Raw genomic sequence first — 27426 nt, forward strand, 5'->3', positions numbered from 1 at the left:
GCAGTGTTCATTTTTTGTAAATTCAATTTAGCCAAACTGCGTAACACATAGCAAGTGTTCAGCAAACAGATATACGCAGAAATCCAGCTATAAAGAAAACAACAGTATCTGTAACTTACTATATCTCTGAACACTACTGCTCGAAGTCGATTAATATCCATATCCTGCAGAAGTCTGTCATGGTCTCGTATTGGAGAAATGCCACCAGTCACAATGTCCACTGGACTCTATTTAAAAAAAAAAAAAAAACCAAAACAACCAAACCAATTGTTTCAAATTCTGTTTTTAAAAGTATTCTACCAAGAATCATTAAGTGCGTACAATCACCCACTGTACATCATATTGTCATAACTAGAGCACAAAGATCAGATATGCATTTCTTATTTAAAGGAATTAAAAAAAAATCTGGCAAATTCTCATGACAGATTAATTTCACTGTGAGAGGTTAAATATCTAAATGTTAAATTCACATCTTGGAAAAACTACTTCAGGATTTCCAATGTTCATGCCCTTCAGCTCTATTAAAGTATCAGTAGTGCAGGTATAAATTTAAAAACTTATCCCGCCATACAGAGTAATAATTACTGGCTCTTGTGTTCCTGAATACGGTCTTATACTTACCTTTGCTGCAGACTTTCCTGTTCCTGTAAAGCCCTGCACTGTTTTTTGGTTCTTCACAATGTCTCCAATAGGCTTCATCCGTGCATGCTGCTGACACTCCAAGCAATTTCTTACTGCTACCGCACATACTTGAAGGGAGAAGAAACGTGAAGAATTACTCTGGGAAATAGTATTGTCTATATGCCTTACAGAGATGTGTAATACACTTCTGTCTATCACTTCAACTAAAAAGTTGAAGCACATCAGTAAAATGATATTTTGCTTCCATAAATTTTAAATAGTCACCAAACCAATGCTCAAAATTCTTTAATAATTTATAATTAATAATTAATACTAAACTATTAGAACATGTATGCTATATCTAATGGATACTTCAAAGTGAGTAAGTTAGCATCCTTCATTGAAAATTTACCATACATACAACCATGGCACGGGGAGAGTGAAGACAGCTAATTTCACAGACTAGCAAGGAAGAAAGACAAGTGATACACTAGTGAAACAAATGGCAACGTTTGCTTCACAATGCTCTGTTACTCTTGGACTAACGTTCTGAAGTTACACGATTTATTTTCTTAGCTTCACAATTATACCTGTTTCATCTTCTAACATTATTTTCAAAGGAGAAAAGAACTACCCCACCTCTATACCTGTTTGCATCCCATAAATCTTGTTCTACGTGTACAAAGTTTTGATTGCCTAGAAAGGGAGAGGATTGAGGCTCTGAGCTGCTCTGGCACTCATGCAAATTAAACTTTTCATTACAAAAAGTCTTACAGCATGCAATTAGCAGGAATACTCTCCTCCTGTATTAACTGAACCCAGTTATGATCTTGTATATTCTCATTTCCAGAAGAGCCATTACTTTTTTAGATAATGACCACTTTCAACCCAATTTGATACATACTATAATATTGGGTACAACTACTGCCCAATTTGAACCCTACTCTTTAGAAATTTACATCTCTAGTTTTCTTCATACTTTCATCTACTGACCTCACGATTTAAACCTCTTTTCTACGTATTGTAAAGGTTCATGTTGTTGTACAGAGTATAAGATTTCTTTTTCTTAAAGCTGCCACATTCTCAGTCTTGACTGTTTGGGGAACTTTGTCAAAAGAAATATCTTCATGGATAAAATGAAAATTTGCATCCACAACAGTCAGGCTACCAAACTTAAAAATTTATTTTACTTAAACTTTTTAAAGAGGAAAAGGACCCCATATATATGCATTGAAGAATACAGTAATAGTAAAATAGTAAAAGATCCCAATGCTTCTTTGACTAAATTTAATCTTGATTTAACAAAAAAGGAGAGGGGGGAAAAAAAAAAGGTAACATTTCCTAACTATTTAGTAACAGCAAGCTCCTATGCTCCTTAAGTGTTTTTATTTGCTTACCCAGACGAAGACATTGTCGCAGAATTCCTCCAGATGACATATTTTTCTCAGACTCAATTTCAGTGAAACCAAGAGAGCTTGCAAAAATTAGCACATCCACAAGGCTGATTAATCTCTGGAGGAACGTTAAAGATGCTTCTACTGAAAGTCCTTGAGTTGGCTCAATATTCTCCAATTCATGCTACACAGAGAAAAATTGAAAGCAACATTTACTTCTTCACAAAGGTGATATTCCTACAACTTCAATGAAAAAGAAGTATCCTGGAAGACCATTTTCAGTCACATGCAAAAGTGGTAATTAGTCACATTCTAGTTACAATTATTAGTACTGGGATTTAATCCCATTCCAGACCACTGTGAGACAATGAAGCCAAGCAACTTCTTTTTATGTCTTCAGGCAAAGAGGGCAGGCACACAATTTATCTTAGGGAAAGCACAGAGGTAGCAAAGGGAGGAAAGAGATGCTTGTGGAAATATCCCACATGCATTCTTGTTTCCCAAAAGGACAGATATAATAGTTAATACACTGCATAAAGAAAGGCATCCTCCCACAAGAGACAAATTTTCAAATAAAAATGAAATTTCTTACAGTAGCAGACGTAGCAGCAGAAAGCAATGGCAATATACCACCACAAGCCATGATCATGTTGTCCATTACTTGAGAGATGAGATGAATTGTGTTGTGCACAAATATGACATTGTCACTGCTATTCACAAAGTCCATCACAGTTTTTGTAGAATGGCTGTCCAAAAAAACCATTCAGAATACAGGTTTATTTCTGTGGTATTTTAGCATCTTTATGCTTTCATAAAACTGAAACAAGAGAGTTAGCAATGGGGCAGCAAGTAACACATGACTGTAAGGGTCAACTGATGTACCTTAATCTAAACCTAAAACTACCTTTCCTTTCTGTTCTTAAACCTCTCCAGATCACACTTAGCTAAAAACATCAAGATATGTGTTAATCATCATTTGGATAAAGACACAGTGACTTTTGCTATAGCAAGTAATCATAGACCAGCCTATAATATATCAGGCAATACAATAGTTTCCTGGAAGTGTGAACTAGATCTTGAATCTTTGGAAAAATAAAGCAAATACTAAGGGCTTCTCAGAGAAATTAAAAATCAACAAAACACAAAAAATTAAATCCTGTTAAACATGGAAATAGATTTTCAAAACAGAACCTAAACTAAAAATACATTTTAGCTACATCCAATTATGTCTTGAGAGGTTAATTTAATCACATCCTAAAAATTAGTCAGACAAAAATTCACCGCAGTTTAAATCGGTTTTAATCACTTAAGTACTCTATTTCTTCATCCTTACATTCCTTTTTATCAGGTCAGTACAGCTATACAGTTCAATTTAAATTTGACATTCACTACTACAAGCTAGTAATAGACACCACTCTTATTTAAGTTATTAAATCTTAATGCAAAATTACCACGGTTTTCAAAGTTTCCTTTTTTTACTAAATTCAACTTGATGATTACATTCCAGATACCTGTTACAAGTTAATTTTTAAAGGCGTAGAACATCTCTGTTCATAGAACCCTATCAAAGCAGCAATATAGTGTGTGTAAATGCAGACGTAATAAATACTATTTGGGATAGATTTTTTTTTCCTCCATATTCAGATACTAATAAAAGATGCAGGCCCTTACATACATTAGGAACATGAAAATCACGGTCCAATAAAAATCAACAGCAAGACTGCCATTGACTTAAATGTAGCCAGGATTTCAGTCAAAATATATGTGCAGGCCCTCAACCAAAACACATTTATGTCTGTGAAAAGCCTTAAAAAAAAAAATCTGAGACTATTTGTGTATAGGTCACAAAATAAGTAAAGCTATTGAATAATGAGTAAAATATCAGATGTGCAAAATTCAAAGTCAAAGAGCGACTCTGATGCAGTTTCAACAAAATCTCAAGTTAATTATAATTGAAATACCAGTCTAGATCATTCCATATAAAGCATAGAAATTTACCTTCTCCACATCTGTATATCTGTTTCTATGGAAAAGAGTAAGTCTGTGAGCAAGCGTTGATGCATCAGTGACCACTTAAACTCAGGAATACGGAACACAGTTGACCTAGAGTCTCTTCTCTGCCCATCTGATGAAGCAGCTAGCTCTTGTCCTGAAGAATCTTGCTGCCTTGAGGGCTGAATACACAGTTTGCAGACAAAAGAAACCCCACACTCTAGTTATTAGTTTCCATGGAATACACTGAAATGCATTTAAGAGACTTGAGATTTTAGATATTCAACAAGTTTAGACTGTGTACCATGTTACAAATAAAGCTAAAACTATTACACAAATGCTATTTAATAGATATACCAAACCTACAAACTAGTCTACAGCTGCACTACCACACCTGTCAGTCCAGGCATACACAAGAAGCAACCCAACCTTACCACAGGGGGAGTATATGTTGCTGTAGACAGTGGTTTTCCTCCTTTAAGGAAGAATGGTGCAGAATGAAGAGCATCCATTAGCAGGTATCTCTGCAGAAGGGAAGTACTGAGATACATGACTATTTAACCATGAAAAGCTGAGTTAGAAACTAGAGACTAGAGGAGTGGAGCACTGCGGCATGCAACAGAAACCCAGTTTTAAATGACACTTGCACAAACGAGGTAGGCTGACGTGATGGAGTGACAATCATATCAAATTTTATAGTTTCAAATATATATATATATATATATATATATCACGTACCTGCAGAGTAACTAGTGTAAAAAATATTTTCACAAGTTCCATCAGGATATCAAAGAAACTTAAATGTTATTTTTTCCTGCACAAGCAATGTTTGCTTCTCAATAATTACGAGTTGAGATTATAGGAGACCAGATTGTAAAGAGTAAAAGGAAGGTTGAGTAAAGAAGCAGAAGAAATTGTAAATAAAATCCTCTCAGAATATATGTTTCTTTCAATTCTTCAAACTTAAGAAGTATCAACACAGACAAAGTGTCCATCTAGCCAAATACTCAGTCTCCATCAGCATCCGTAAGTGCATGTACAAAGAATAAAACCTTAGAGACTTCTCAGTACACAAATTAGTAAGAATTATGCCTATTTTAATCAGGGGTTGAAAGTATTCTTTAGATAACTCACAAAATCCACACACATTAAAATCCCCAAAATGTGTATAGGCACACTTTTTCAAAAATCTCACAAAATAAGAACTTCCTTTTATTTTTAAGCTAGACAGATGAAGGATAGGTAGAATTTACCTCAGGTATGGATCTAGGGGGCAGAGGTGCTTCTAGACATGTGTTAGCTTTCAGTTCCAGTCTTTCTGTATCTGATGCAACACTAGAAACATCAAGCTTGGCGATTCTTTTCTCAGAGGCTCCAGCAGGCTCTGGCACATGTGCATTTGCATTTTCTTCAGCTGTTTTGCTTTCACTAAAAAGAATCTTTTCTTCCTCCAGCTTCTTCTTCCCTTTCAAATCCGGTTGAGTTGCTACTTCTTGAACTGCGGAACTCACTGTCTCTGCTAAAGAAGTCAGTTCTTGTTTTTTCTCATCCACACCTTCAGTATCTTCAGATTTTAAAAGCACAGATTCACGTTGCTTCTCTATTGCTTTTTCCTGCTTTGTCACTTTGTTTTCATTAGAGCTACGTTCCTTGTTCAATTCTGCATACTCTTCTGAAGGTAAAGGCATACTACTTTCCTCTTTTAAATCAACAAAGTCATCCTCATCTTCCATATCTACTGTTGATTTTTCCAGTCTTTCTGGACTTTCAGGAGTTTCTCGTTCCAAAGTAGTTTGCATTGCTAAAGAAGCAGCAGTGACAGCTACTGTTTCTTCCTCAAGCTCATCAGCTTTGCTCAAAGAATCTTCAATTGCTTCAGCTATTCCAGTACTAATTTCTGAAACACTGGTCTTTATTGTTTCCGGTTCTGGAGAAAATTCTGCACAAGGCACTGCTTTTAAATCCTGTGTAGTCTCCCCGTCTTCCCCCTCTAACTCCTCCCTATGATTAGACACTGAATGAGTTTGTTGGTCACCATCCGATGAGGTATTTGTCTCTTTTTTTTCAGTACTGCACTCAATATCATCAATAACGCAGGAAGGAGCAGTAGCATCTTCTTTTAACTCCAAACATTGTTGCTTTCTCTTGATTTCAGCTTCTTTGCTAACTCCAGAGATTGTTCTAATTGGAGCTGAAGCCCGTATTCCACTCCCTTCACCTCCTTTCCCTTGGTACTCCCTGTACATTTGAGAAAGACTCTCTTTGTGCATTTCAAAAGTTACCTAGAAGAACAGAATTGAAAGTACATTAAAAATTATACATTAATGACTGTTTTATCTGAAAAAAAAACCCAAAATAATTTCTCAAATCACAAAGTTATACTACAAATTTATATTGGATACTGTTCTCATGATACAAAATAATTTCACATTGGAGATCACTTCAACTGAGAGCAAGTCTTTCTTAAGTGTACCTGTTATTCCTGGCCAAAAGAAAGAAAAGAAAAAAAAAAAAAGTAACACCAAAGTAAAAAAAATCCTAGACTGATCCTAAGGATAGGAAATTAAGTGTTTACTAGAAGTACTCAGTTTTAAAGACTACTTCTAGTAAAAGAAGTGAAAATGTTTAAAGTTTAATACTTACAGTTAACACTTGCATTGTTTCCTAGGTTAATTACAGTGATCTGTAATTAGAGTTATCTGTGCTACTTGCATTCAGGTAATTGTATAGGATACAGATAAAAATGCGACAGCATAACATCCAGAGAGTTACTGAATTTGAGATAGCTGACAATCTCAATTTTTTTGTAAGGGGGGACACTGTGACAAGTAGCAGGAACACTTACTATAGTTGAGCTTTCACATCATTTTAGCACCTTGAGCATGCTCAACAATCCACAAAGATAAATAAACTTTCGAGAAGTTTACATTAAAAAGAAAAAAATCTCACAAAGTCAGAGCAGAGAGAAGCATGTAACAAAGCTAAAACCCTGGGGATCTCCAAATGATACCTAAAATTCTTCAGAGGACTTTTCCTCTGGTGAATGCTATTTACCAAGTCTAAAAGGCACATGAGAACAGCTACACAATCCGATTAAAGCGAGAAGATCTTCCTATGGATGAGCTGAAAAAAATTATTGTTGTTTTTAGATATATATAAAAATTCCAGATAGAAAAATTCTTTATATACATACTGATAAAACTAATTTGCCCAAAAAAATAGCTGTGTGTTGAAAGAAAATCTTACTAGACTAACTGAAGTTTTTATTATGCTGTCATTCAATTTAGTTTATCCATACCTTTCTATTTAGGGTTTAGATTTATCTTCTACAACAGAAGTGTTTGTTATCTGTAAGCTTAGTTCTCAAAATTTTCCCAACATATAGGCTGCAGCTGAGGGTTTTATTTTTTTTAAACCATTTTCCTTATCACAAACATCTTCCATAGACAAAGCAGAGCAGTACATTTTACTAAACATATGAATACATATTTTCTTATTCTCTTACATACTAAACTCATTCATTTGGATCTCATCTAAAAATTCCACATACATGGTAGTCAAAGTGACGATTAGTCAGTAGGAATATTTTCTCTTAGGATGATACATGTAAGTCAAAAACTAACTTGACAGGTTAAAAAGGTACTAGAAATTATAGTTAACAAATCAGGAGGAGCAAAGAAAGAACAAAGGTAAAAAGGAATATTCTTGGCAGGTTGTGTTGTCAACATTATCTTTTTAACATATTATTTTCTCCATCAATCAAATATAAATTAAAGTATTGTAGGAACAGTGTACTATTCTAACATGACCTGAAGCATGTTATTTGTTCAAGTTGATTTAATTGAAACTTGAGCCTCTAGCAATAGAAATGGGATATCTTCCTCCTCCTGTTTAAAAAAAAGTCTTCCTATACTAGTTTTAAACCAGTTATGTATAAACAAAAAACCATGAATGATTACAAATAACTGAAAGTTCATCCATCTGTCACAATGGATCTATAAAATATTTGACTATAGGTTATTGCTAAAGTGGGGGGGCGGGGGGGGCGCACGGCACATTATTATTTTAGAAATACTTCCTTCCAGAACTGTATCACAGTCAGGTTGTCAAAAGCAACCCAAAATATATCATGCTAATAAGCTCTCCCTTGCACTTTTATTTGTTTTTTTTTCAAAAACATGATTAGGCAAAGCTGCTACTTTTGGTCAAATCATTACTTTTGTGAAGAAGAAATCTTGACAGCTTGACCTTATGTCCAGCTAGCTTTCCCTCTTCTCTCTCTCCCTGTTGCTTCCTCCATTTCCAAAACTACTAAAAAGTTTTATTCCAACAAGTACTAGAGAGACATTCAACAAATAAAAATACCGTTGGTTTATTTCAGCAAAACTTACCGTATGTACTTCCCAGAAAGTACACGAACCCCACAGTAGGTATAGCATGTTACCTACACAATGCAAGTATAGCTGTAACAAATCTGTGGTAACATAGCTACCTTTATCCATTTCTGTCCTCAGTATCAGACTTGTTATTGCAACATTCATTTTAAAAAATACATGGGAAAAATGACTCCTCAAAAGTATTTGCAGGCTTTAGCTACACTGCATACTTACTCTTTTAACACTGTTAAGCTACATCCAAGTATGAGACCTGGATTCTACTCTGGTTATGCAGTGCTTCCAAGACTTTGAACAAGTCTCAGGTCTAGCCTCAAAATCTTATTTCACTAGTTTCCTTGAACAAAGGCAAAGCAATACAAAGATGAAGATAAGAACGGCACTGCTGCGGCCATTTCTCCCCAGTACAAATGGGGATAGGCATGATGATGCTAAGATGATCACAAGATAGTGGCTGGAAGGACCTGTTACAAAACATGATTTCCTTCAGTGCTCAAACTTGAGTGCAATGGAGAGTAGTACATGACTCTCAGAATCTGTTCAATAACAGCAACAATTCAATCTTAATGGAACTAATCATAGAGATATTTTGCAGGGCTGGCAGTTACTAAATCCACCTTGCAAAAAGAGCACATTCACAGTGTTGCAAGAGTTTCATCAAGCAACACTTGATGCTTACACCAGTCCTTACAAAACACAACAAGCTTTAACAGCAATATAAAGTTCTAAGTTCTGGCAGCCCTATCTAAGCAAGTGCTTTGATAAATTACCAACCTGGTTAAAGTAAATTGCAAGCATCAAAGAATATAACTTTAAACATGTTCTAAAAGCATATCATCAGTTCTGTTACAGCTGCCTTCCCCTAGCACTTCAAGGAATCACTGAGGTGAAGGCCAGAAAGTAACATCAGATCATCTAGGTCAGCCCTCAATTTTAAGCCACTTTCCTACACTTAAGCCCAGTAACATGGATTGGATGACAGCATCCAGAAAGTGGTCCAGCCTTGGTTTTAGAAATCAAGAGATGAAATGTCCCCTGGATCATTTGTTCAAATCTACTCTATCATCTTAAAAAAAAAAAAAAAAAAAAAGTATCATTCTTCATTTTGAAAGTCTAGATTCAATTCAATTTCTAGTCACTAATTATGTCTGTATTTCCAAGTTATTAAAAATACCTTGATGAGGAAGAAATACCATGTTTTCAAAGGTGTTTTTTTTCTTTAACATATTATAACATTGTTTTTAAAAGCCCAAAAGATGGAGAAGTAACAGGACCATCTAAAAAGAATGAGCTTTCATTCTGAAGGACTAGAATCCTTCCTGTGACCCCCTTCTGTAACCTTTCCAGTGTTTCAAAAAATTTTTAATACTGTGAACATCCACATTTTCATGCATCATTCCAGTCTAAGTCTCACTAAACTTATATGCAGGAGTAAAAGCAACCTACCTCATAGCTTCCCACTTTCCACTCCATGAACACATTCTACAGTGCTGGCAACTACTTCTGGAGAAATGGCCATTTAGTCTCAGTTTGTATAACCTGTGAAGTACTGTCTTTCTGTAATGCTGATTTTTTCCTAGTGTGCTACCAAGCCAATCCCATTTATAAAAAAAGCTGATTGCAGCTTCAGATTTTCTCTTACCAACCAAATTGATCATCTTGTTAACAGCATTAAATCAACCTTCCTTGAAAATAAGTCAAAATCCGCTGTCCGTAAGCCCAGGGTTGTGAGCTTGATTTTGCTCTCCTCCCTCCCCTTAGGATCCTGAACTCCACAATCTCATGGTCACTGCAGCCAAGGCTGCCTTTGACCTTCTCATTCCCAACAAGCCCCTTGTTGTTGGTAAGTATGAGGGTCCAGCAAAACACCTCTCCTCATTGGATCCTCTATCACTTGGAAGAGGAAGAAATTGTCAATGAACTCAAGGAACCTCCTGGATTGCTTATGTCCTGCTGTGTTGTCCCTCCAGCATACATCAGGCCCATGAGGGCCAGAGCCTGCGAACATGCAGCTGCTCCTATCTATCTGTACAGGACCTCATCTGCTTGTTCCTCCTGGTCAGGCAGCCTTTAGCAGATGCCCACTATCATAGAATCATAGAATCATTTCTGTTGGAAAAGACCTTCAAGATCATTGAGTCTAACCATCAACAATGCCCACTAAACCATGTTCTGAAGTGCCTTGTCTACGCGCTTTTTCAATACCTCCAGGGACTGCGACTCAACCACTTCCCTAGGCGGCCCGTTCCAATGTCTGACAACCCCTTCAGTAAAGAAATTTTTTCTAATATCCAATCTAAACTTCCCCTGCTGCAACTTGAGGCCATCTCCTCTCATCCTATCTCCAGCCACCTGACAGAAGAGACCAGCACCCACCTCACTACAACCTCCTTTCAGGCAGTTGTAGAGAGCGATAAGGTCTCCCCTCAGCCTCCTTTCCTCCAGACTAAACAGCCCCAGCTCCCTCAGCCGCTCCTCGTAAGACTTGTGCTCCAGGCCCCTCACCAGCTTGGTTGCCCTTCTCTGGACACGCTCCAGCGCCTCAATGTCTTTCCTGTAGTGAGGGGCCCAAAACTAACACAGTACTTGAGGTGAGGCCTTACCAGTGATGAGTACAGGGGGACGATCACCTCCCTGCTCCTGCTGGCCACACTATTTCTGATACAGACCAGGATGCCGTTGGCCTTCTTGGCCACCTGGGCACACTGCTGGCTCATATTCAGCCGGCTGTCGACCAGCACCCCCAGGTCCTTTTCTGCCAGGCAGCTTTCCAGCCACTCTTCCCCAAGCCTGTAGCGCTGCATGGGGTTGTTGTGACCCAAGAGCAGGACCCGGCACTTGGCCTTGTTGAACCTCATACAATTGGCCTCGGCCCATCGATCCAGCCTGTCCAGATCTCTCTGTAGAGCCTTCCTACCCTGAAGCAGATCAACCCTGCCTCCCAACTTGGTGTCGTCTGCAAACTTGCTGAGGGTGCACTCGATCCCCTCACCCAGATCACTGATAAAGATATTAAACAGAACTGGCCCCAACACCGAGCCTTGGGGAACACCACTTGTGACCCGCCGCCAACTGGATTTAACTCCATAAATATAATGTCACTTTTACCTGTCCTCTCTTTAATCCTAATCCAGAGACTCTCAGCTGGCTCCTTATTCATCCCCAGGCAGAGTTCCATGCTCTCCAACTGTTCTCTCACATAAAGGGCAACCCTATTCCTCATCTTCCCAGTCTGTATTTCCTTAAGAGCTGATATCCCTTCATTGTATCACTCCAGTCACGGAAGCCATCCCACCACATCTCTGTGATCCTAACAAGATCCTTATGTGCATGTCATACTTCATATTACATTACTGAAAGCTACAAATTTTCTGGCCCCTCATTAGCAACTTCACTGACTCATTAACAAAAGTGCCACAGCCAAGATTTCAGTTAATTCTTAATAGCTTAAGTTCTTATTGCCTTGCCAACAATGGAATCCCCCTGCCTTCAAGCTCTTTCCTTCACATCATAACTTCTCATTTAAACTTCTCATTTAATTTTAAAGACACTAAAATTTCAGTGCTGGAATAAAACTTCATCTAGATCTAAGACCGTCTATTTTTTATAATCCAAACAATCACAAAACCAAATTCTATCTAAAAACTAGCCACTGTTTCAGCAAAGCCCCTCCCCCCCCATTTATTAGCAATATATACTTATCTTATTCATTCATTATTCAAACTCTTCCCATGCTGCTTTCTGTCTTTTGTCTCTTCGGAGAGTTTCCTGTTACATGCTTTGGTTTTTCCTAATAACCTATATGTGCTACCTTGAAGTCAGATAGGCACCATAGGTATTTGCATTAATTTTGAATGTTATCATGTGAATCTTGAATTACAAACTGAGCAGTTTTGGTTTTCCAACTAAGACTGTTGAAAGTTACAAGCATGAGTTCTACTGACTGCATAGGTTAGAGACGCAAACAATTTTGCAACAAGTTGATCTTTGCCCGGCTATGGTCAACAGTTAAAATGACAATGTATGCTAAAGGGATGTAATATAATTTCACAATCAGTCTCATCTGAAATAGGGAATAGACAGTGGTTTGGAAGCCATTACATAGCAACACAGTGTCAATACAGACAAAGATGGGCAATGTGAACTTATGGGCAAATAAATCCAAGCACAATCGGATGAGAATCCACATTGATTTAAGAACAATGCAAGAAACTGCAAGGAGACAGAGACTGGTAAAGAAAATCAGACAGTACAGAACCACAGGAGAACATCACTCACAAAAAAAACCCAAAAAATCCACTTAAAAAGGATAGCAATTTCTACTTCTACCATAAATATCAGAAAGAATTCATGTCACTTAATACATTAACAGTATTTAACACATTAAATACTGTCCTTTAAATAATATTCAAATTAAAATAGCAATGCACAAAATTACACAGACTACCTAAACCAGTATTTTTCAAACATGCATTTAGAGTTTGGGGTTTTCTTATTTATATAAAAAAGAAAACAAATTTAAGAAATACTGCTTTGTAAACTCCAACTTTTCAACAAGCCTGTATAAACAGTTCTGCTCACTATATTAATTTGTAATTTGGTTTGACAGGAAACCAAGAAATAGTGGTACTACGATGGAGGGACTGGACAATTCTTCCGCCACATGTCTGTTGCATGACATGGCATTTATGAAGCACACAAGGTTCACAAAGCCAAACAATACACCCTACAAAGAAAATACCCAAGGTTAACATAAGCAGTATCAACAAAAATGCAAAAGGAAGTAGAAATTATGATTAATAAATACAAGTAGACAGAGACAGTATATAGAGGTATTAAAGATTAAACATTAAGATCTGCAGCATGCAACAATTTACAAGACAACTGTTCGCTTGAGGAACCTTAAATGTACTTAACTCAAGTCATTTTTTATTTTCCTTAAGGCATTTGCAACTGTAAAGCTGATAATACAAAATTAATTACTAGAAATTGTTCTAAATTAGTGAGCTAAAAGGCCAATCATTAATCTTCACCATCATTTGATGGTTAATCCATAGCCGTTTGCAATGCTTGGAATGCATCTCTACGCACTACTAGTTAAAGACACTTGTGAGCTAATAACTGCAACATTTGCCTCTGCCATTAATTTTAACTTAATTTGACATCCAACATTTACTAATTGCCAAGGAGAAAAATTAGCATACAGCAATGAAAAAGGTTAAGATGATTGACATTTGCATTAAAGAACATAGGGAAAATATTTAACTATACGTTAAGATTTTGTCCTTTTTTTTCATTATCAGGTGGGCAATTTTGTAGGGAGAAGAAGGGAATGTCTGCCAGACAGGTCAGACAATTATATAGTACTGCTGTTTCCTTATAAAGTCTGCTCAGTGCAAACTAGCTCCTGTGCTGCTGACACCATCAATAAACTCTTCATAATTCCAGAAAGTGTTACAACTTTTAAAATCTTAACAAGGACTTTATTGACCTGTTTTTCCACTTCTCCAGCTACACTAACTGTTCAAAAGTAGAAACTAATTTCCAAACAAACAGGTCTGTTTAGAGGAGAGGCACCAATATCTGAAGATATCAAACCTAATTTTCAATTCAGTGAAGTGAAAGATACAAAGGCACTGTGTGCACCATACACTGACTTACAGTCTGTAATCCACAGACCTGAGGAATCTCTGGGTTATTTCTGAGTGGTTCACAGAAGAAAGCTAAGAAAAGCAAATTAACATGTATTATGCAGGACACTGCATATGAGAAGTTTCTATTCTTGAAGGAGTTTAAGCTTCCACCAAAAAAGCATTCAATGACACAGAAGGCGGGGTGGGGTAAAAACAAACAAACAAACAAAAAACCCCAACAAACAACACTGTACCAAGACATTTTCATGTTTCTGCATAATGTATTTTCATCTAAGTAGCAATACTTTTGCCCTTTTTCTCCTCAGCTTAAGGAAATATCTATGCATGCAAATAATTTCTAGAATAAGAAAGCAAGTACTAGTCAAGTAGTCAATATAATTTGTAAAAGTCTTTGCTTATTTGAGAGACAATTTTAGATCTGTTGGCAGCATTTTATTTTCAAATCAAGTCAAGATATAGCTTACTGTTACATCACCATGCAATAATAAATTGAAACAGTATACCAAACATGTATTTGCTCATTTTCAATAATGCAACTATTGCTTTTAATTTGTTTAAATTGCAAGACATGAGCACATTATCCTCTCAAGGTATATATCTCCTCTCTATGTCAATCCCTGCCACCATTTCCACAGTTCAGTAGACTGTCAAATTCTGCCTTGTGCACATTTGATATTTAGTTATTAACACAAATATGTTGTAACTATATTCAGTGTTTACCACTCTGCATTGTCATAATACCCAGCTATAGGTCTTATGCACTTCTCTCTTTGGCCACCCTTTTCCAATGTCCCCATGTGTTGTTGGGAGCCCTATAGCAGAGGCTCCACATCCATCATTTCAACTCATGGCCCAGAGGCCCAGTTCAGTCCCCACAGCCACAACCTGAACACATGTAGCAGCAAGTATGGAGGAGGTTTGCCTCAAACTCTGCAGGAACAGCAAAGGAGGCCACTAACAATTCTTTAGGCTGCAGACACAGGTCCCATATGCTAATTGTTTTTATACCAAGTTGTACAGATGAGAATCCATTCTCTCTTCAGGTCATCTTTGCTTCGGAAGACTCTCTCATAGCTGTTTGCTTCTTTATGCATCAGTTCTTTCCACTGCAAAAGTTTCCCCATTTCTTCTTTTTGAGACCTCTGTCACTTCTCAACCAGTAGCAAATCTCTATTGCGCTTTTCTTTAAAGGCTTCTGCACAGCTTCCTCTACCCAGCTGATCCTGTTCCTTCCTGCTTCATTAATTCTCAGTTTACCTTGCTCACTCTATTCCTATCCCCTATTTTACAGTTTTCTTCCAGTTTGAATTAGTAAAATTTCAGCATCCTGCAGCTTTATTCACGACATTCCACTCACTCAAACTGAGTGAATGAGATGGGGGAGCTCCCCATTAACCATATATAACTGCAGTGTAAGAGCCCATCAGTGGTACAGATCCCTCCTCCTGACTATTCTGCCTGCTGAATAAAGAAAATACTTTCTTCTCCTCAGAGGCACTGATTAGGAAAAGCCTTCCTAGACATCTACTACAAAAGAAGCTGTAACAAGGCAACGCCTAGAAAAGGTGAAGAATTGTGTCATAACCACATATTTCGGAGGATACACAGCTTTAAAGGAGGCTGCACATTCTAGTCTCCAAGTTCCTTCTGCTCTCCATAAGTCAGGTGACCCCCAAGAACAATTTCTATCTTGAATAAGCAATAATTTTTTATAAATAACTGTTTATACCATAAGAATGAACCCCATATTTAAGCATTTCAAGTCTGCTACTTAATTTGCATCTCCCCCAGCTTTGCTTCATTGACATATTGGGCATCGCACAATTGAAAACCAAAAACCTGCAGTAGTTCAATGACCCTCTTGGCTAGCTATCTCTGCTTCCCCTCAAGACAATGCAGACACACCTTTCAGAGGACTGAAGAACATCTGAAGCCTTCAAAATGCCCTAGAGCTCAAAATGCCTGCACATACCACTGTGAGAGACCCTACCTTCTTCAAGATACGGAGAAAAAATGAAGACAAAAGTGTCCTCAATAACCCATGAATGCCAATGGGATCTGGACTCAAGAGATCCTGATGGTCTGTTACTTTCTAAAACTATTGAGCCATGTTCACTTCTCTGCAAATTAGTTTTTAAATTGCCATCATATATTAACTCCTCCACTACCTAATCTTTGCTGCTTTTGCTGGTTTTCCCTCATCTGACAGTGATGAAAATCAGGCAAACATAACACGTGTAAATGCTGTGCACACTTTTTTTTTCTCCTGTATTAAATGAGCAGGGCACCAAAGAACATACAAATTTACTTGACACTCACCAATGTTTACTACAACTGTACTTCCTTAGACTGAAACTAACAATTATTTAGAAATACATTGTATGTTAAAGTCACAGTACTAAAACGTTTCAAGATTATACTTCTTCCCATTCAGAGCAGTGAACAAAATTTTTCTACTTATACAGCAATTTCCACTTATACAGCAATAAAACTGTACCTTATACATACTAACATTTCTGAGTCTTAGTCAATCAAAATTTCTTGAGCTACTAAAAGAAAAATAAAAATTCAGAATTTACCCAACTATCTTCTTTAACTGAATCACATGGTAACATGAACAACTTTTAAGTAATAAAATATATTTAAGGGCCTGAAATAAGTAAATGTTAGTTCTTCCCAGTAGTTTAAAACATTCAGTTAATTAAGGACTGCATTATACTGTGTAAATCATTATATTCTTTTAAAACTTGGGGAAGCTGAAAGGTCAAAAAGGCACGTTGTCCACCATTCTTTACTTGTTTCCTATTATTAACCCAAAAATCATCAGTCCTTTTTACAAAGTAACATGGCTAGACAGATAAATCTAAGGCCTAGCCAGCATGGTTACAATGTTTAAGAAACAGAAATTCTTAGATGCTTTCATAAATTCAGCACTGGTCAGTTAGAAAGAACAAACTGAAGTTGTGATTTAATTTTTTCATTAACATTTTTATTGAACTAGAAGCCACAGATTAAACATCTTTGTATACACTGTGTTAATATTTGGAAACCATCAAAAAATATAATATGGAAATGAGCAAAATACATGAGTAATACTAAGAAATTTGGCTTTAAAAAGGTTACACACACCTTCTAAATTCTGAGTGCAAGGAAACCAATGCAGTGCAATTATGCTAGAAAAGCCGTTGCTGCTTATAAAACGTTGTGCAGCTGTTGGAGGAGAGGGTTACAGTGACAAACAGCTTCCCTGCTACAAAGGTGGCAGGAAATCTATCAAACTGGACAATAAAATTGCAATTGAGTTTCTTTGGCTTTTTATAGCAGCTGCATGTATCTTGATGTGTAGCTCTGCAAAACCTATCCAATTCTGTAACACTAGTCCTTTATGTACTAGTTCTTTATCATAGAATGGTGTTATAAATTAGTGGCAGGAATGGCGCAAAGGGTTGTAAAAAGGAAAAATAAACAGTAACCCAATACAATTAGAGATGAAATAACAAAAACACAAATTGGTTATTCTCTTAGCAATGTTAAGGAAATATTTTTGTTCCCATAATTCCCACATTACTTTGAAAGCATGCTAGAAATCAAAAACATCTGAGAGGCACTTAGCATCGAACAATTTGCCCACTGAATTATGTCTACGCTGTTATGTGTGAATCTATATGATTCTCAATATTGGTATAACAGGATACAAAGCTATTCAAAATAAGTATAATTAGAAGGATTAATAATCCATTATCATTAGATATTAATATCAGTTTATAAGGACATTCTCAAGTGATTAGTAAGGTTTTACCAGAAAGAGCTTTTTTTGTGATTTATCCTAATTTATACTCATGCAATTAAAAGATAGTTATGAAACATCATCTAGCTTTATATTGCTAGTTGCATAAATTGCATGTATTATTTATTAGAAAGTTCAAATGGCAAATGCATAATAAAGGTGAAAAAAAATCCAATTTTAAAATCCTTGATTATTGCATCATCATTCATATCACTATTGTTAAGTTAGTTTCTGGGTGCTTTTGTTGTTTAATCATTTTCATTTCAGCTTCTGAACTGGATAATATTAGCACCAATGTCCAAACAAACTGAACTCCTTTATGATTCCTTCAAAATTACACCACCACTCTGCTGCTAGCTCTGCCCACACCCACACAGCTCTAACCTTGCCATTGTTCAACTTCCTCAGAAGTAGGTTGGAAGAACAAACAGTCCTTACATATTGACCAGAAAACCAACAAAGCTAGACTTGGGAAAACTGAAACAGGAACTTACTCCTACAACCAAAGATACCTCACTAAGCCAGCATGCCAGGAACCAAAAATGAGAAACACAGAGTGAAGCACGCCATTTTCTCATTCACTATGGTATTGCACAAAAACATACAGCCTTTGAGGGAAAAAAAAAACCCCAAAACAAAACAAAACAAACCCCAACCAAACAGAAGTAACATTATCTGTACCTCATTTTTTTTGGTATTTTCCAAAACTGTGGGCTTTTTCTTAACATTTGGCTGTGGCATCACAATAAAATCTTGTTTTTTCCTCTATGAACTCTAGACCATTGATTAACCACATCAAGTCACCAAAGATAATGACCAAAAATCCATATAATATTTTGACATAGAAGCTATTTAAATGAGATTCCTGACATTACATTATCTTACAAAAAGAGTCTAAGAGTAGAACTACAGCTATAAGATAATGTGCTAGTTACTTTTTAAATTCAATATACCAAAGCTCTGTATAACAGAGGTAGAAAGGTGGTCTTCCTTCACTCACCTCTCCATCTTTCTCCAGGGGCAGTTCCCCAGCAATTCCTAGCAATCACACAAATGCTTTAAATTATGCCAGTTTCTAAAAAAGCAGATTAGGGATATTTACTCTGGCTACAGCTTGCCATTGTAAAGTCTACTCCACCCACACCCTCTGCATCTTGGGGCAAAGAGAGGAAACAGGTTTTTTGAAGACTGCAGAGCTGACACAAAAGAAGATTAAGAATATTTCAACAACTAAAATGCGATCTCTGTAAGGGTTAAAATTTGGCCCTTGATTCTTTGCACCTGGATTCCATTTAGCTAAGTGACTATTTAATGATATTATTTCACACACTTTTATTATATAGATTTCTACATTTGTCTCCCCATAGCCCAATAACCCACAACCAAGCTATGAATGCAATAAATAAACAGAGCTGCAAAATAACAGTATTCTTGCTGTCTGCAGAGACTCTTTTTTTTGAGAAAAAATTCATACAATATCAAGGACCTCAGAAATGTTAACAATTCATTAGAATTATAAAGTGATCTTTAGGATTCATAGATGTCCATTTCGCACCATTAAGTTGCACACATTAAGAAATATGTAATTTATAATTTAATTAATCTTAAGTAAATATTTCTGATAAACCTGAATAATTATGAGGCCCACACTGGCCTCACTCCTTTGTTCAGAATAAGGCAGGAAAGTTATCTTTTATACTACTGTGCCTTGTTCGAAGATCCACTAATAACTTCTATGATATAATTCTGATTGTAACAACAACAAAAAAATCAGACAGAAGAATAATGAAGGGTAATAGTCTCATTCATACTGCAAGGATTTGCGTTCTCACCCTGTATTCCATGACAGCTTAATAACTGAAGCATCTGTCTTAACTTTGATTTCTTTGCTTTTTACTGGTTTGTTTTACAGCCTTTTGATGTTACTAAAAGGTATTTTTGTTTATGAATAGATATGGTGCGCCACCTTGTGTTCGTGCCACTATCAAAAAGCGAAACCAGCACTAAATTTTTTCAGAAACGCTCCTGAAATTTGATTATCTTGTTATATTGAAAATGGCACATATTTTCAAAAATATCAGAATTTGAGCAACAACAACAAAAAGGTTTGTATTGAAGCAACAAAATTAACATTTAATTGTCAAATATTTGAAAGTTATGCCCAGTAACATATAGAAACACTGGGCTTTTATTTAACTACAGACCTCCACTTCAAGACCATCTCACTGTACGATACAGCGCTTTAGGGCTCTAAATGTAATCACACAGCGTAACTAAGTTTCCCAACTATTTCAAACACTCACCTTTGAATGTGTGATCGACAGTGTATCCACCCAAACACGCCAGCCACCCCACTCATATTTGATTGCATGGTAGAGCAAAATTCGGAATATGGTATACACCATCTCAGTTATCTTCTGTTCCTCAGAAGTCTTCGGATTAAAACAGCAAAGGGAAAGCATCCACTCCTGCCAGACGGAGCACTGCAACAAACTCCTGCAAAATACACATAAGCTATCTAATCAAATTTCAAAATATATCTTAGAAATATACATCAGCTAAGTCAGGAATTCAATATGTTTAAAACAATTGCTATGTGCAAGCATCTCTAATTTTACATATTGAAGACTATAGTCTAGAGTTTGTTGAACAGCAATGAAGCTGTATCTGCTTAACGAGTCTAATTTACTAGGAGACCTTGTTACTTATTTTGTATACATGTGCATATAGCAAGCTATCTTACCTCCTATTTTCTCTGCTGTTATTAAAAAGTTTAATCATATCTGAGAGAAAGGCTCGCCGAACCTCCAGAGTTTCTGGACACTGTGGAGAATTACGCAGCAGGATTGCAATAACCTTCAAAATCTCTGTAAAACAGTTCATGAGCAACAAAATATGAGTACTAAGCACAGCATAAAATACAGGACATCTTCCAATATTGTTTGTACACGAAAAGTGAAGCTACGTAATAAAGTTTTGTACTGAGAAAAAGCACATCTCTATTTGAGTAGAAGGTTTAACTAATAAAAATCCATTCTTCCAAGACTTTCCAAACCTGGTCACCATCAGGGGGATTTGCAGGCCTATACAGCTGAAGAAAATTGAATTTTTTTGAATTGTCAGGTTTAAGCAACACAAATGTTACTGCATGACAAATGACAAGCTATCAGAATCTTTTTCTAAGGAAGTTCACATAATACAATGCATCTGTTATAAAATCGATATATGAGAAAAACACATAGATTTTGCTCTAACTTAATAATATTGCACTTTTGAAGAATGTGAACAATTTCCAATTATACTTAACAATTTTTGTTACCAAAAAAAAAGTTTGAGAAAGGGGACAAAACCTTCCCAATATAAAATTTCATTTCTTATGACCATAATGTTTTCTATGTTTTTAGGAGACAGTCAAAATTCTGGGTACATTCCACTTTTTGAAGCAGTGGAGCAGTCACTGTTCTTGTTATTTAAAAAAAAAAAGGTTAACTTTGTAAATAAATTAGGGTGCAATTTGAACACAGTCACTGTGATAGTTTCAGTTCACCTTGCACAATTTCTCTAAAATGAGAAATTCCTTATTTGATATTAGCACTGATCTTAAAAAGGTACTCTAGAAGTCACTCTTCCTACTAGACCTAGATAATTCCAGACTCATACCTCACACTACAAATAATCTGTATTAACCACAGCAGTGACTGCCAACTTCAAAAATCATAAGAGAAAGTAACAGAAATCTCCTCACATCTCTTGCTTTATACAGATTTACCAGAAGGCAAATGGCATACTGCAACCAGATTTCTTTCCTCTGTATCTGCTTTGCTTTGCTTTCTCTTCCCTCACTTTCCACATGATGTGAACCCACAACTATGACCTACATTTAATGACAAAGCAGCTATGAAAGTGAAAAATCCATTATTTCTCCAGAAAAAATGAACTCCCAAAGCTGTAAGTCCATTATATACAGAACACGTTAATAAAGCATATAATTCAAGAAAGGAGATCAGTATTTTCTCTTAGTTCAAAAGACATCTAAAGTTGCATATCAAGATATTTCCCATAAAGTAAGCTAACAAAAACAGTGAGCAGATACATTTCTCCTATTTTCCATGTAGTGTTGTCATACTGAATGTGATTTAAGCTGAAGGCTGTTTCCATATTTCAGATAATTTAATCTGACATCACTAAATAATGCAATCAGAATTTTGCTGGAACCTTAACATGTATTAAATCAAAGTATCCTGTGTGTGCAAGTCTTGAAAAACCATTTCAGAACAAGACTGCACAGCCAAAAAAGGTGAGTTATGAACTACATACACATTTAGACACATAAAACATCTTTCAAAAAGCTATAGAGACATACTTTCTAAATAACTCCAAATAAATGCACATTATCTTTCCTTTTGTATGAAACACAATGTAAAACTGAGATCAGAATTAAGACTGGTGGATGTAATTAATAAGCTTTCTCATGGTTTTTTTAGAGCAGACTTTTCTTAACAGTAGCACTTAGAAATGTATATCATCCTTACGAGGATTTTGTATCTTCACTGTTGAATCTGGGTCAGGACGTTGTTTATGTATCACTTGAGTGCAAATCTGTTCAGTCAGAATCTAGCAAAAAAGAAGAAGATGCCATATCAATGTTCACAAAGACAGCTTACTGAAAAATAGTTGGATACATTCCTCATACAGCACCATCATTACTTCACCATGGTTCTAAAAATCATCCAAAAAACCCACTTGTTGCCTTTCTTCATAATTTATTTCATCCTGTTCCTAAAATTTTACTCTAAACATTTTTTATTGTTTTTTTTTGCTTTCTCTTAAGCGCACACTGTTACTTTAAATACACTGGAAGAGAAACCTAACAAATTTAACCAAAACAATCATCATAAGGAAAGATCATTGCTATAATAAAATTCCACATATATATGAGTGTCTGCTTGAGACATTCAGGTTATTCGTTATCTAGAATTGCTCATAATGAGCATAACCAAGTTAAGGGGGCAGGGGGGGAATCTCAAGTAGCGAGCTCTGGAAAAAAAAACAAACAACAAAAAAAACCCACCAGCACTCAGCTGCATCACGCTAAGGTTTAATGTCATCTGGAACATATCAGCACAAATATGTAAGCAATTTTCTAACAATGTCTTACAACTAATTAGGAAGATTAGATCCTAAATACAGTATATTACTACCTCAAATAGGACATTATATGTGGTCATGGTGATTAAGCTTGTCTGAAGCATCAGCCTTTCAGCCAACAAAGAGAACAATCCATGTCCAAGCATGACTTCAGCTTTTCTCCTAAAATAGTAAGAAATATAAAATAAACTTATGTATTCAACTTGCTGGAGGGGAGCTTAAAAAGTGTGCCCTAAGAAACATGGAATCATTGGAAACATCTTTTTCTTTTTTGTTCCTTAAGTCTTTCACTTTTGGTTAAGGAAAAGGGCAAGGATTCAAATTCTGAAAGGACAAGTCATTCCCTGAAGACAGACAGAAGACAGCTAACTTTCTTCCATAAATGCGGTTCACTCACCCATGGGCCCAAAAAGCTGAAACACACCCTTAGGGATTTCTTGATAAACACTAAGGAAAGGGCATCTTTGTCCTCGTTTCACTCAAAATACAACCATGGACAGCGATCTCAATAGTTATCTACTACTGTAGTCAACTTGAGACGTATTAAATCTAGTTCTCAGTAAGTAACACAGGTTTCAATCTCATCAGTCTAATTCTTACTACGTATTTCAGTGGAATTATGGAAAAAGACCACTTTAAAAAGCAGGCAGCTATACTGCAAGTAAGTATTAAATGAACTTGGTAAGGAAGTGATAATGCCTGGACACTAGTTGCCAATAACAAGTAATTCCACCACATCAGAAATATATTAATGACAAACAAATTGAAGAATAGTAGCTCCTATTCAGTGAAGCACATTTAGTGATTAACCTCCAATATAGCTTTTTTGACTTTACATACAAACATGTGTGTATATATACACCCTAAATAATATACACACAAACTAATACATGGCATGTATGTGTCACAACCTACCTTTTTTCCTTCTTTTTGGGGAGGGGTTTGTCTTAAGACCTAAACCAGTACTTACTTTGGAGCGAGATGCTTTAAGAAATACCCCATCACTTTTAGAGCTTGCACCCTGATGCCTTCACTTTGTGATGCTAAAAGCTTGTAGACAACCCTAAGTGGAGAAAACATAAGGCTTCCTAAAATAGTTGAAATACATAACAATTTTTGGCATGACAAATTAACTGCAGTAGACTGCAAATAAATTCGTATCTGAGCCTAATTTAAAAGAATTACTATTAATAAGACTACAAAAAACAGCATGACATTTCTGTTAATGGCACAATAGTTTGTGATTTCACATTTTAATTACATTAGAGATTTTTAATCAAATTTAAGTACCTCCCAAATATCAATACATAAAACATGCTGTGAAAGGCTGCTGCAATTCCTATATTGAGAACTGTCTTAATCTGGTATTTTATCCAGAAAACTAAGCAAGCAATTGTTTTCATATTAAATGTGGCTGGATAGGAATAACCATGTATGGAGGGGAATTTATTTCTAGCACTGATATTTGACATCTGTGCGCCCTGTTGTTCCCACAGGCAGGATAGAGGAAGACACCAAGTCAGGAGGCATTCTTCTCATTTCACCTTCATCAGTTTCTGCTCTTCACCTCCTTATGATTATGCTCTACACCCACTTATGATTCTCCACTAAGAAGGTTTAAGAAGACAGACAAAGGGAGCGAGGGACATATCTGTAGAAAAGTGCTAGACTTAACTAGCTGAACAGCTCTAGCTGAAGTTTTCGCAAGAAAGAAAATGGGAGTGTAACAAACACAGCAAGGAAAATGTCAATGCAACTGATGAAAGTCTGATAAATGAATAAACAATTGGAAGTACAGTCTTACAGTGGTAAGTGTCCAGTAACCTTACATATATTTGACATTACCAATTCAAACTATAATACTGCACAGATCTCGTCACATGTATCTATGCCTTCCATTCCCCAAAGAAAAAGAAAATTTGCAGTACATTACAGCATAATCTTTTATTAAATGAAGTTTTACACAGTGAAAAATTCTAGTATTGTCCTTCTGTCAATGTGAAGAATAACAAATGCAAGTTTTTGATCCTTGTAAATCTCCCATAAAAACAGAAGACAGCTAAATGTATTCACCAGTTACATTTAATTTCATACATTGCTTACTTTTTGAGACGGTAAAGTGCTTATGACCATGTCACTATCTGATTTTAGTTGGGCTATGGTTCATGGTATTGGACAGGTCTTTGAATTTGTGAAATATGACTTAGCTTATACCTACACAGACTACTAAGCTCTCTCTGAAAAAAGAAAAGATTCATTTCCTAATGCTCCATGAAATTATATTGGAACAGAAGGCACAGTACTCAGCCTTTACTGTGAATATTTTTCTGAGTAAATTTTTGAGGAAATTTGTATCATTTTATTAGGGGGAAGGGAAAAAAAAATAAAATCTAATTTCAATGATTCCTGAGTCCTTCCAAAAATAGCCCATGTTACAATACTGCATTTTAGCTCACCCAGTTGTAAAGAGTTCAAAGGACTTCCTCAAGTTTTTAGGCCCTATCTATATATACATAACTGAGCACTCATCACTAGTTAGATATTCCTTCACTTTTACATACCTAGAAATATTACCCAGGGCACCTAAACTAGGACCAAAAAAAAAAAAAAAAATCCTAGTTCTATACTAGAATTTAAGTGAAAATCCAGGAGTGATTAAAAAAAGTTACATATAATAAATAACTTATCCTGGAGAAAGCTTCAGCCACAGCAATGCTAGAATCAAACAAATGAGCAAGCCCACAATACAGTGTTCATTCAAGCAATATAATCCATCTCCCTGCTTGTCTTAACAGAACAGTATGAGGATTACCTAATTGCGTAGGGAAAAAAAATATTTCCTTGCACTTATTTCTTCAGTAGATTGGTTACTTTTAAAATTTTAATTATTAAAAAAAATCCAAAAATTTATAAAGCTTTGTAAAATTATTTTTAAATTTCAAGAATATGGTGTTTTAATTGCAAAAAGTACATGTATCAATAAGCATACAAACAACCAGTTAAGTGACTGGAGACAATACAGGAACAGGGAATGTAACAAATGAGACAGGAAAACAAAGTGATTTCTCACTGTGGACTCACTATTCATACTAACTTCCCATATACTAGTTAATAAAAAAGAAAATGTCTACTGCCAGTTGTTAAATAAAAACAAACATATTGCACTGGAGACCCAACATGACGTTCAAATACTTTATTATTTAGAGTTTTTATTAGTTTCCCATAGCATAATACATTACCATACAAATGAAGTCAAAGCTGAAGAAAATGGGTAAAAAAAAAAAAAAAAAAATCAGCCTAGCACTAAAAGGGGAGAAAACAATTATGAACGTGCCTGAATGTTGTCTCTTGAGAAACGGCAACTGAAAAAAATACGTGTATAAATAGGGGTTAACCAATAGGTGCAACAAAATGTATGAAATGAGACTCTGCCTTTACACAGCAAGAGAATTACTACTCCACATAGTCTTCTAGGAATAGTTCTGATATGTTTGCCTGTTCCAATTTTTCCCCACTATGTCCAGACAGGTTCATTTTAAATTAGAAAAGTTCAATAATGTGACCACCCTCTGAGAGCCACAACACAAAATCAGTCATAACTTCGTCTTTTCCTAGCAGATCTTCTCTTGTGCTTTTACTGTTAGTAGAATTTGCTACTTTCCCTACTTTTCTCCCACAATAGTATTAAAGAGTATTTTTCTGTTTGTTGGTAAAAAGAGATTTTGAACAATCCACACCATAAAGTGCTAAATTTAAAAAAATAAAAGGTTTCTTCTGCAGAAGTCTCATAATACTTTACACATTAAAAAAAGAAAAAGGAAAAAAAGCTAACAAAGATCAGCAGAAAACTGACCCATTTTTTTATCAGCCCACTTTCAGTTCTAAAACATAATGTAAGAATTGGAGGCTAAAGACTAAGCACTAGTAGATGAAGACTTAACATCCATGTTAACTAACTCAAATTGATCACTACCTGTTTAAGTGTGACTGACAGCTTGGAAACATTAAAAAAAAAAAAAAAAGAACTCATTGATAATAAATCTAACATCACCTCTTGTTAGAAGAACACCTGGACACAAAAATCTCCCAAGATGAGGAGTCTAAGATTGCAACACATACACTGACGAGGACTTTTCAGATTTCATGGAAATTCCATCAAGCAACAGTATAGTCAAAATACTATTTCCTTTTGCCCACTTACAAAATTCAAACTTACTGTAATCCATTCCTCTGATCAAAAGCAGGGATCATAGAACTGGGATGCTCTGACATCAGAGCAACAAGCAACTGCAAGACATCCATTAGATTGTCATCCTGTTGAATAGAAGTTACAAATTTGAATTAAAAATGTATGTATGCTAGAACATTGTTTTGGTTAAAAGAACCACTACGAAACATTTCAAAATGATCTGGAGAGTAATAGTAAACTAAGGACC

The 27426-nt window shown here is 35.8% G+C and overlaps 1 protein-coding gene across 5 annotated transcripts in view; it reads right to left on the reverse strand.

Moving 5' to 3' along the window:
* The window catches only part of LRBA (LPS responsive beige-like anchor protein), a 434158-nt gene that overhangs the window by 337088 nt on the left and 69644 nt on the right, over positions 1 to 27426 (reverse strand). For 4 of the 5 annotated variants that reach the window (XM_069780554.1, XM_069780564.1, XM_069780535.1 and 1 more), the window contains 13 exons: positions 27207 to 27304; positions 23961 to 24053; positions 23044 to 23152; positions 22375 to 22456; positions 20586 to 20709; positions 20146 to 20338; positions 5261 to 6289; positions 4442 to 4531; positions 4014 to 4189; positions 2608 to 2761; positions 2019 to 2199; positions 622 to 749; positions 120 to 227 (listed from right to left, as the gene is read on the reverse strand). In XM_069780554.1, coding sequence (XP_069636655.1) covers positions 120 to 227; positions 622 to 749; positions 2019 to 2199; positions 2608 to 2761; positions 4014 to 4189; positions 4442 to 4531; positions 5261 to 6289; positions 20146 to 20338; positions 20586 to 20709; positions 22375 to 22456; positions 23044 to 23152; positions 23961 to 24053; positions 27207 to 27304 — 2565 coding nt within the window. The remainder of the gene's footprint in view (positions 1 to 119; positions 228 to 621; positions 750 to 2018; positions 2200 to 2607; positions 2762 to 4013; positions 4190 to 4441; positions 4532 to 5260; positions 6290 to 20145; positions 20339 to 20585; positions 20710 to 22374; positions 22457 to 23043; positions 23153 to 23960; positions 24054 to 27206; positions 27305 to 27426) is intronic. The other variant, XM_069780575.1, reaches the window with a different exon arrangement.

The sequence above is a fragment of the Haliaeetus albicilla genome, chromosome 1 (assembly GCF_947461875.1).
Source record: "Haliaeetus albicilla chromosome 1, bHalAlb1.1, whole genome shotgun sequence".
Lineage (NCBI taxonomy): Eukaryota > Metazoa > Chordata > Aves > Accipitriformes > Accipitridae > Haliaeetus > Haliaeetus albicilla.